This window comes from Pseudorasbora parva, chromosome 25 (genome assembly GCF_024679245.1).
Source record: "Pseudorasbora parva isolate DD20220531a chromosome 25, ASM2467924v1, whole genome shotgun sequence".
Taxonomy (NCBI): domain Eukaryota; kingdom Metazoa; phylum Chordata; class Actinopteri; order Cypriniformes; family Gobionidae; genus Pseudorasbora; species Pseudorasbora parva.
In genome coordinates this window covers 29,637,293-29,649,486 of record NC_090196.1, presented here as the reverse complement: position 1 = coordinate 29,649,486, position 12,194 = coordinate 29,637,293, and the positions used below count along the sequence as shown (strand labels likewise).

The 12,194-nt window shown below is 40.2% G+C and overlaps 1 protein-coding gene across 2 annotated transcripts in view; it reads right to left on the bottom strand.

Annotated features, from left to right (window-relative positions):
* pidd1 (p53-induced death domain protein 1) overlaps positions 1–12,194 on the bottom strand; it is a 32,012-nt gene that overhangs the window by 13,759 nt on the left and 6,059 nt on the right. Inside the window, exons 6-8 of one of the 2 annotated variants that reach the window (XM_067435825.1) lie at positions 10,677–10,878; positions 8,630–8,779; positions 3,904–4,077 (exon numbers count right to left, since the gene is read on the bottom strand). In XM_067435825.1, coding sequence (XP_067291926.1) covers positions 3,904–4,077; positions 8,630–8,779; positions 10,677–10,878 — 526 coding nt within the window. The remainder of the gene's footprint in view (positions 1–3,903; positions 4,078–8,629; positions 8,780–10,676; positions 10,879–12,194) is intronic. The other variant, XM_067435826.1, reaches the window with a different exon arrangement.

Below are 12,194 nucleotides of genomic sequence, written 5' to 3'. Positions count from 1 at the left end.
TCCCCAAATTGATAAGACCGCCGCAATTGCAACCTGTCCGAGACCCAAGACCAAAAAGGAGGTAAGGCAGTTCTTGGGGCTGGCGGGATATTATAGATGGTTTATACCAAATTATTCGGACCTCACCAGCCCTTTGACTGACCTTACTAGAAAGGGGCTACCAGATACGGTCCAATGGACGGAGCCGTGCCAGCAGGCCTTCACCCGAGTTAAGGCTGCTCTATGTGGCGGGCCGCTTTTACACTCCCCTGACTTTTCTCTCCCTTTTCTGTTGCAGACTGACGCGTCGGACAGGGGGCTGGGCGCAGTCCTGGCCCAGGAGGTGGAGGGGGGAGAGCGGCCGGTGCTGTACATTAGCCGTAAGCTCTCAAAGAGAGAGGCTAAGTACAGCACCATCGAAAAGGAGTGCCTTGCCATCAGGTGGGCCGTTCTCACCCTCCGCTACTACCTTCTGGGGCGGGAGTTCACCCTCTGTTCGGACCACGCTCCTCTCCAATGGCTATACCGCATGAAGGATACCAACGCGCGGATCACCCGTTGGTATCTAGCTCTTCAGCCTTTTAAGTTCCAGGTGGTCCACAGGCCGGGTGCTCAGATGGCTGTGGCCGACTTCCTCTCCAGAAAGGGGGGGGGGGGGGGGGGGGGGGGCTGCAGGCCGGACGGCTCCCCGGCCTGAGTCGGGCGGTGGGGGTATGTGGCAAGGGGGGCGTGGTTCAGCGAGGTCTGCAGCGGGAGAGAGCCGCGGGACGAGCGGTAAGTGAGTGGGTTGGAAGCAGATTAATAACACCTGTCTCTCGTTCCAGTAATGAGCGCGGAGAGGGTATAAAACATCGGTGGAACCGGAGATCGAGGAGAGAGAGAGGGACTGCTGACGCGACACACACACACACCCACGGACATTGAGTTGTGAGACACGTTGACCCGGAAGCGGAACGTTTAACCGGAACCCGGAAGTGACTGAGAGAAATACACACTGGCAATAGCCGTGTGAAGAGACTGAGTTTTTGTTCTAATAAAGAGAAGCGTCAGCAGTCAAACCGACCCCCTTGTCCTCTTCCTTCCTTACACAAACGAACTTTATCACAAATGGATTCACCAATTCTGAATCGATTTTCATATTAATTTCTAAAGATCGATCCATAACTCAGAGGATCGATTTAATAATAGGCCTACATTTTCCCCGTGAATTCTAATTTAACGCGTCATTGAATTCACGCATGCGCGCGAGGTGGAAGGACATTAAAACAACGAACATGGCAGCTTTGAAAACGCCAGAACTGCCGCGGACAGAGAATACTAGAGTAGGTAAACAAACACAAGCCGAAGCTCTCGTCACTATACCGCCGCCGCCGTGCTGAACAAGCGCCGTGGACAGACCGAGTTTTCCTCACTCTTCCTCTTCTCTCGTTACCGCGGTGGACAGAGAATACTAGAGTAAGGTAGACGAGTGAACTCGGGCTGCTGGATATGTCAAGAACGCAGCTTACGTCACAGCCGTTCTCACTGCAGCGCACGCTTACTGCCAAGGAAGTTGTAATGGCTGGCTTTTCATGACAGCACGCGCCCTCTCCACAGCGCACAGTTGTTCTTTACAACCATCAATACTCCATTCATTTGCAGTTGAATGTCTATAATAATAGTATCAATATGTTGCATAACTACAGTCCTGTAATATTCAGGTAACAGCTGGAAAAAATGCTTTCTTTAAAAACACTGATCCAGATCGGATCAAATAATGATAATCGATTCAAGATCTTGAGAATCGGAATCGAATCGATTCTTGAAATTTGAATCGAAACCCAGCCCTACTTATAACGCTTGGATACCCGAACCGAGCCCGATGGGTCCCGACGGGCCGGGCCGGGTTCGGACAGATATTTAGAAATGACGTTCGGGTTCGGATCGGGCTCGGTCACATCAGCTCGATAAGGCATTGAACCTTTTAAATTTAAAACAGTTTATTATGTAAGTAGTCAATGGGCCTGTTTAACTTGATGCAATGGTTTGTTTTTGTGATTCAAATAAATGTAAAAGATTACCCTAACATTCGTCTTCCTGTATGCGGAAATTTGTTTATGTGTGACAACAACGCGTAACACGTGTGCATATTGCCCGCGGCATCCTCGTTATTCCAGCAGCAGTAGCAGTGAGCGCAACTTCAGCGCTGCTGGCAGGAGGACAGCCTTGAAGCCATCCACAGTTGATGATGCAATCCTTTTATGCATAAAACCTCGATTAGCCTAAACTTTGATGGATAGATTATGTAGATCCCATGTTGCAGTTTAGGAACCATTCAGTTTGAGAAAAATGGTAAGAGTGACTTTCAGTTCAATAAGCATTTCAATTGTGCTACGTTAATGCTTTGTTCTGTTAGCTTGGGCCATTTTTAGCAGACCTTTGTTCATTTAATTTCAGTTGGCTGTTTGATTGGGCTCTGTATAACATTCGATGCCCCATGCGTGTGCTGTTGCGCTCGTCTGTAAACATTTCAGAATGCCTTCCTACAGCTGCTTAATAAAAGCGGGCTTTCCACACAAACAAACATAGCTACATGTGTCATTAGTATATGAGGAAAAAAATAGATTTTAACTGTCGGGCTCGGACATAAATATCTTAATGCCTGTCGGGCTCGGGTCGGGTTCAGTTACTGCTCTGTCGGACGCGGGCCGGGCTCAGACAGAAAAATGCGGCCCGATCCACAATCTATTGTCTATGAGGCATGCAAACTGATATACAAGCAAACCGAAGCATTGAAAACTTTATAAGTGTACAAAGTGTACAAGTGTACAGTTTAATAAAAAGATACTTTATCTTTAGCACAAAAGATACTTTAGCACAGTGTCCGTGGCTCGACCAAGCCTGCAGTCTCCCTCTCATTTACTGAAGCTTTCGTGCCTCGCTCGCCCCCCGGTGACCGGTCCCAGTATAGCCGCCCCTCTGTGTTTTCTAATGGACGCGAGGCAAACTAAATAATAAAATTACACTTCAAATATTTTTTCCCCAAAGTTAGTTTATGTCACTGAAGGCAGTTATAATCACGATGATTTCATTTCAAGTGTTCGTTTTAAAAATAAGTTTAGTTTAAGTTAGTTATTTGATGCTATAAAAACGGGGGGTGTGACGTCATGATTGACAGCTGAGACAGACGGCTTCTCTGAGGGAAGTTGTCACTGAGGCACTAACAGACTTTTTTCGGGATTTTTGGGAGCAGATTGGAGCTTTAGCTTTAATTTCTACATTTCCATAACTGTTTATTTCACACCAACATAATTAATTGTTCTGCATCTGCGAGAGTGTGGGCGGGCTTTTGATATCGCAGCTGTACTTCCTGCTCCACTTTCCTGCTCTCTTCTGCGCGACTCCAGTCCCGAAATCGCTTCTGCGCAGAATCGCTTCTGCGGTCCCAAGATGTCCGCGCCGTGCAGGCCGCCTAAAAGCTTCAAATCTGCCAAGCGGAAACGGATGATGTCGAGTCGTCCATATTTTTTTACGGTCTATGGGCTCGACTCGTCGAAACTCTTTTCCAAGATGGCTGCTGTCTGTATATGCACGTAATGTACTGTGTTTATAAAGTATCTTCTTATTAAACTATTTGTACACTTACAAAGTTCTCAATGCTTCGGTTTGCATGTAGGGACCCTCATTATGCTGCCATCTTAGTGTGAGGCTATTTTGAGCCTTGTTTGTGGTATTAACTAGCGATTTAATTTTGTCTACCCTGTGCCCCATAGACAAGTGTTATAAGCTAATCTGTTTTTAGAGATAAAACTCTTTACATTCGATTTTCGTGAAAACGCATCTCAGAGAACGATCTACTTGGTAACCATCTGTTAATTACCCTTCATTTTTAATTTTTCACCGGAGTTGTCCTTTAAGAGAAGCAGTGGTTATTATTGTACAGACCTGCAGTGTGACCATACGCGTCTCTGCTGTGCACTCTGGAGGGAAAGTAAGTTTGATCCCCGGGTCGAACTGAGACACCAGCAGCGCGCCCTCTGGGGACACGGAGCAACTGTCCAGGAAAGGGCGAGAGACGGCCACGAACCACGAGAACTGTGACACACTGCAGCAGGCCAACTACATACACAGACACGAGAAATAATATAATTATATATTGCAGATAACTGATGATGTGCCATCTAATTACTTAATGTACCTGGTGAGTTTAAGGGAGCTATGTTCACATATGGTACTTTCCGGTATCGGAGCCCCGCCCCCTGGTGGCCAGGCAGGTGGTATTGAAAAAGTGGTACGAGAGTTTCTACCACTCGGTAATAGTTAATAAAACCAGGTTGTTATTGAGCATACCAAAGCCTCCGTCTCGTCTCTATAACGAACTACATATATGTGTGTGTGTGTGCAGTAATGCTCTCATGATGGTGTAAACTAGTGGTGTAACCTACAATGGTTTCACGGTTCGGTTCAATTACGATTATCATGTCATTGATTCGGTTTGATTCGATATCACTAACGATTCACTGCATCCTCATGTATACAGTTTTGTCAGTGAGTTATATGAATTGAACCTTTAATTTTACCTGCTCAAAGAAAACACGCTTCTTGAATGTATCAAACTAAATTAAAAAGATCCAAAAAAGTCATAAAGGCATCATAAAAATACCTAATAACGAGTGTCTAATCCAAATCCTCTGAAGAGTCACGAACGATGGTTTATGATGAACAGATTTACGACGCACATACTGTAGTAAACACGGACGTTCAGATGATTGTGTGATGTGCAAAAACAACGTGAGTATATCAGTATGACGAGTTAACGCAGAATTAAATTTTTTGGATGAGTTAACATGTACAGCTTAAGAGCGGTCATTCTGACGAGCTTTCTTGCGATTAAAACTGTGACGGATTGCGTTGATCATCTGAAGCGCACGCGGTGACAGAATGGCGCTCCTCAAAGTCAAAGAGCAAACAACATTTACCAGAATCACCAGATCACATTTAGTTTTAGTAGTATGATTGTGCAAAGCATTTTAGATAGTTTATTCTTATAGTGCATTAATAGTGGGAGAGGCAGGACACTATGAGATGATCCCTGTGTTGGAAGCTCGAGTAATGCTTGAGGGGGAAAAAAAATTAAGTTTATGGAGTTTCACTGACATTATTATATTTATATTAGTTTTGCGGAGACACATTTATGTGCTCAAGTGTAAATGAAATTGTTTTGATAAATCAGAGTTTAATTAACACACAGGGTGTGTATGTTCTCCAGGTTGTGCTTACTAGGCCTGTCGCGATAGTCGATAAATCAATTAATCACACGATAAAAAAAATGAGCTCGATAATTTTTCCGGCCGCGATAATTGACATTTGCATGCTTTTTTGTTTTCCTCGTCTCTCTCGTTGACTGTGCGCGCCTCGTCCGTTTGGGGAGGTGTTTATACTCGACGCGCAGACCGGGTGCGGCGTGATGAGACGTCATTCTCGGCCAGCAGATTCGTCTGGAACTCATCGCTCTTCGGTTTCGGAGCCACACACAAAGTTACGAAATTTGACGTGCACAACGCCAAGCGAAATGGGGTCTCGCGCACTCCGCGTCAACGTCATTTTTGCCGCTCGCACCCTCACGCTCGAGCGGACACGTCGTGTATAAACGAGGCTTAAAGCTACACTGAATTTGATAAACGCAAGTTAATTCTTCAGTTCAATCTTTGTGTGCTAAAAAGGCAAATAAGTTCCTGTAGAGATAGCAAAACACATTCTCCTTTTTTTGCCAATTACAGTCCCTGACAAAAGTCTTGTCGCTTATCTATTTTCTAGAAATACCTGATCATAACCTGACTTTTAATTAATTCATTGGTGTTAGAAATAGCTCATATGAAAAGCTAAAACCCTCCCAAATGATGTTTAATGCACTGAAATAAATAATTTTCACAGAAAAAATATTTATCATTTTATCAAGACAGAAAGGTCAAATTTTGGCAAGACAAAAGTTTTGTCGCCTATACAGAAATTGAACAAATTTACTGCAAATACAAAAATATGTCAGCAAATTAAGTTGTGGTGCTGTGAGATCCAAATTTAATATCTTGTATGACTTCCATGAGCTTGAAGGACTGCATCCATGCGGTTTGGCAAGGATTCATACAATTTATTGATGATGTCATCAGGAATAGCTAAGAAAGCAGTCTTGCATGCCTCCCAGAATTCATCAATATTCTTTGGTTTCGTCTTCCATGCGTCCTCTTTCATCCTACCCCACATATGCTCAATGATGTTCATGTCTGGTGACTGGGCTGGCCAATCCTGGAGCATCTTGATCTTCTTCGCCTGAGGAACTTTGATGTGGAGATGGAAGTATGCGATGGAGCACCGTCCTGCTGCAGAATTTGGCCTCTTTTATGGTTGGGAATATAAGAGGTAGCTAAGATTTCTTGGTATTTTAGACTATTGGTGTTGCCTTCCACCCTGCAGATCTCTCGCACACCCCCATACTGGATGTAACCCCAGACCATGATTTTTCCGCCACCAAACTTCACTGTTTTCTGGGTGAATCTCGGATCCATTCTGGCTCCAGTAGGTCTCCTGCAATATTTGCGGCGACTGTGGTGTAATTCAACAGAAGATTCATCTGAAAAATCCACCTTCTGCCACTTTTCCGGCGTCCATCCTTTTAGCAGGCTGTGGGCCTTGGCAAATGCCACACGGTTTTTCAATTGTCTTTTGTTTAGTGCTGGCTTCTGGGCACTGATTCGACCATGGAGGCCATTTCGAGACAGAATCCGACAAACTGTTCTGGTTGACACAGGGACTTCAGGTGACCAGGTCTCGTGGAGCTCTGCTGCAGTGGAAAATGGGCTGGCCTTGGATTTTCGAGCCAACAAACGGTCCTCTCGAGCAGTTGTCTTGCGGGGTCTGCCTGACCTGGGCTTGTCAAAAACGTCTCCAATCTCTTCAAATCTTTTTTTAATCCTCTGTACTTGACGCTGAGACACATTGAAGGTGTCTGCCACATCAGCAGTGGATCTGGTCTTCAGCCTCTTGATAATCAAAACTTTAGTCTCTGGGTGAATCTTAGGCATGTTTGCAGAGGTCTAGTTGCAGTTGATGTGAAGGTCTAGTGTACTGGGGTTCTTTTTATACACACTTGAGACCTAATTGATCCATTATTAGTCACAGGTGAAGCTCATATGACAAGGTGACAACACTTATGTCTTTGCAAAAATTGACTCAATGGCCTTTACCAAGCTGTGAATATTAGAATACTTTTTGAAAGTTTCGTTTTTCACTGAAACATTATCACAAAAGCTGGTGGGATTAAAATGAGCCATTTCTTGTAAAAAAATCTTGATTAGAAATATATTTCAGCGGCACTTTAGGTCAATTTGTACACAAGCTACAAGACTTTTGTCAGGGACTGTAAATGAAAAGCATGTCATCAATGTCTTCTCTCTTGCTGTATCAAAATATCACTTTCCTCAGAGATGGTCAAGTTCAGTTTGTGCATGATTAGGCTATGATATAACATTTTTTTTAATACTGTCTCCTAAATTGTGGATGATTAATATATCATATGCTGAAGTACATTTTTGGATTAAAAGAAAAAAAACAACAACAACCGTACAGAACAGAAAACTGTGACCCTAAAACCGTGATACGAACCGAACCGCGGGTTTTGAGAACCGCCGGCCCTAATATGCTCCTAAAACAAAATCATCCGTTGCAGTTTTCATCCATTTTATTTATTGTTTTGGTGCTTATTCAAGTGCATTTTAAACAGACTGAGAGTCTATGCTTTTATTGTTTTTGTTTGTTTTGATCTTTTATTGTGGTTATTTAAAATGTTTTCCATTTTTAGTGTTAAATAGTCTTTAGAAATTAAAGTTTATTGATCTTTGAAAAGGTGTACCTGCATTTTTATGCTGTTATCATTATTTTAGATGAAAATGGTCTCAGAACAACAACATTATCGTTTATCGCAATAATTTCTTGGCCAATTTATCGTCCAGCAAAATTTGTTATCGTGACAGGCCTAGTGCTTACCAGGTTGTTTGTTAAAGCTGAAATGTGCCCAGATGGCAGCTTTTAAAGAAGTTGGAGCATTTTAATTACTCTCAATCGCATCTCTTGCCTCCCTCTGCCATTGTATGCTATACCACGACAATACACGTATGTGACAAATAACATTATAATCAGTTATGGTCTATTACTGAACCGATACCGAATGGTCCTCGTCTGCATCGTGATGCATCAAAGAAACGATTCATTTCAACACCCCTAGTGTAAACCCAACGTTTGACAGAGACATGTGATCTTAGCCTAACATATCATTGTATACAAATTGGTTTATAGTAATAGCCATCTGTGTATATAATATTCAGTACATATCTATCTGTAAATTCTGTTTATAGTAATAGCCATCTATATATATTCAGTACATAACCATGTACTGCACTTACGCACCCATTGTATATCCTGCACTTGCGGCTATTGCACTTCTGGTTAGACCCAAACTGTATTACGTTGCCGTGTACTTGTGTACACTGTGTTACGTGTGTACACCGTGTACTTGTGTACACCGTGTACTTGTGTACACCATGTACTTGTGTACACTTTGTTACATTACACTGTGTAATGATCATAATGTTGAATTATCTAATCTAAATTGGCTCACCCGCGCCGGGCGGCCCCCGGGCCTGCAGCTGTGCTTCTCACTTCCTCTCCTGCTCAGGGTCTGCAGTGTCGTCCAAGACTGACCGTCAAACCTGCGAACCGCAACATCACCTTTCCGTGTTTTACGATATGGGATGCACACCTCTACCGGCTAAAAGAATGACAGGGTCAAAGACATCATAATTACTAGATTTGAATAATATTCATATATTTATTAGTTTTACTAATTTACTGCATTTTATTAATTGATAAAAGTTATTAATTAAATGTTTATTAATCTATTAGTTATTTCTTGTAAAACAGGGGCTCTCACTATAAAAACATTATAATTATTATATTTTAATAATATTAAAATATTTATTGATTATAATATTTAATTTATAATAATTCATATGTTATTTATTATAATAATACTGTATTTTATTAAAGGGTTAGTTCACCCAAAAATGAAAATGTGATGTTTATCTTCTTACCCCTAGGGCATCCAGTATGTAGGTGTTTATTCATTATAACACAAATTAAGATTTTTAACTCCAACTGTTGCTCATATAATGCATGTCAATGGATTGTTTTTCTATGAGAGCCACTATGAGGGAGTAAAAAACACATCCAAATACAAATCCATATTAAACCCTGCGGCTCGTGATGATACATTGATGTCTTAAAACACGAAACGATCGGTTTCTGCGAGAAACCGAACAGTATTTGTAATTTTTTTACCTCATGGCAGACAAATATTATCTAGTGTTCCCATCCGTCAGTACTTCCCTCGAAGAAGGTCAAAACCCGGCGCGATCATAGAAATGTGTGCATAGATGCCTCATTCGACCGATCCGCGCATGCACTAATAATCCGCGCATGCACTAATAATCCGCACATGCACTAATAATCCACACATGCACTAATAATCCGCGCATGCACTAATAATCCGCACATGCACTAATAATCCGCACATGCACTAATAATCCGCGCATGCACTAATAATCCGCACATGCACTAATAATCCGCACATGCACTAATAATCCGCACATGCACTAATAATCCGCACATGCACTAATAATCCGCACATGCACTAATAATCCGCACATGCACTAATAATCCGCGCATGCACTAATAATCCGCACATGCACTAATAATCCGCGCATGCACTAATAATCCGCCCATGCACTAATAATCCGCACATGCACTAATAATCCGCACATGCACTTTTTGGGTGAGCTAACCCTTTAATTTAGTTTTAATTATTAGATATTCTTATAAAACAGGAGCTTTCTTTCACTATAAAATGCATTATAATTATTATATTTTATTATACTTTAATTATATTCTTATTTTTATTAATTATAAAATGTATAACTTTATTTATAATTGTTCAGATGTTATTCATTATAATACCGTATTTTATTAATGTATAGATTAACCTGTAAAATGTATTATAAAACAGGAACTTTCTTTCACTATAATATAATATGCAGTATATATAATAATTATTAATAATAAGTAATATTTATACATTTATTTAATTTTATTTATAAATCTTCATATATTAATTATAATACTGTACTTTATTAATTTATACTTTTAACTGTTTGTTATTACTTATAAAATCTGAGCTTTCTTTCACTATAAAATGCATTATAATTATTATATTTTATTAATATTCATATATTTATTAATAGTGCTGTCAAATCGATTAATTGCAATTAATCATAATATCTACATTAAAGTCTCTAAATATACTAATATATATATATATATATATATATATATATATATATATATATATATATATACTATATATAAATATATTTATGCATGTACATACATTTATAATCGATATAAGCTATAAGCGATTAATCGATTTGACAGCACTATTTATTAATTATAATGAAAATATATATTTTTTTTTTATTAAGCATATTTTATTAATTATAATAATATTGTATTGTAATAATTTATAGACAATAACTGTATTATTTATACATCATGAAACATGAGATATTTCACTAAGTATTTATATTTATATAAACATAGGCAAAAATGACAACCTTCTTAAATGTGGCTCCGTGTGGGCGGAGCTCCAGCTGTCGACTCAACAGGATGTCATGCTCCTCTAGCCACACCCACTTCCTGTCTGGTCTCCTCTCCGCCCACTGGAGCTGTGTGTCCCTGCTCACGCATCTCCGTGGAAACAAGAGCTCCGCCCCTCCAGGAAGAAACACGTGACAACCAGTAGGTGATACTTGAAAACTGATGAGCAGAGAAGACTTACATTAGAGGTGAACTATTGTATTTTTGCAGTAAAATAACCAAAAACCACTAGGCCAGTGTTATATATTGTTATATATTATATATTTGGTCAGTTCAGTTGAGTACCTACAATATCCCAAATGTTTCCAACTATTTGTAAATTGTGACAAAATTGCTATTTTAACCAAAGACTGGGACGTGTCAGCATAGCGTTTGAGGGAGTCGCCTGTCAATTGCGTCATATCTGCGTTACCCTCGGTTTCGGCTTTTATTTCGCAGGAGCGCTTTACTCTTAGCAGTGTGAACAAGTGAACGCACAGAGTAACGTCATAACATTGTTTTAAACACACTTAAATGTATCTAATATGCTAAACAGAGCTGCATTACCTCAAAATCATAACCGGAAGAGCGGATCAGTGCAGGCGCCCGGCGAATGTGTCCCGTCCCGTCATAATAAAAGTCCCGGTATTCGCGAGGCGGGTATTTGTTTAATAATCGCTCCAGCGGCCGTGCTCAGCTCCACAACACTCGGTCCTGCTCTGCTTTACACTACAGTAACGTTAATAACCGCATGCATGAACGTGATTTCTGCCCGAGTCCTATTTTCCAGGATGCTGTGCTGTGATGTTGTGATGCTGCGCTCACACTTTGCGTCATCAAACTACGCCTTCGTTTAGAATAGGCGCCCTCTAGTGGACGGAAAGTTGCATAGTGCACCTTTAAGAAACATTATAGAATACATACTACATACAATTTTAAAAAAGTATTATATATATATATATATTAGGGCCGGGACTCTTTTAGGAAAAATTAATCTAATTAATTAGAGGCTTTGTAATTAATTAATCGAAATTAATCGCATTTTAATTACATATAAATATTTGACCTGAGAACGATGAGAAGTAATTTTTCACATGTATTTTTAGTATACCACTGACTGAACACACTGAAGCTTATGAAATGACTGAATACATAAGCTTAATCAACAAAATATTGTTTATTGATTTCAGTCCAGCAGTGCAATGTTTGCCATTGAGTTTAGCAAAAGCATATTTGTGATATTTGAGGCTCGATGTGCTGCGGTGATACGCTAACTCCTTGTTGTATAGCTTGCACACAACCATGCTCTTGTCGACGCTTCCATTCTTTCGTTTTTTTAAAACAAGATTTCCCATCCACGGGGCCAAGCAAAGCGGTCTCATCAGCTTCTTCGTTCATGTTATATATATATATATATATATATATATATATATATATATATATATATATATATATATATATATATATATATATATATATATATATATATATATATA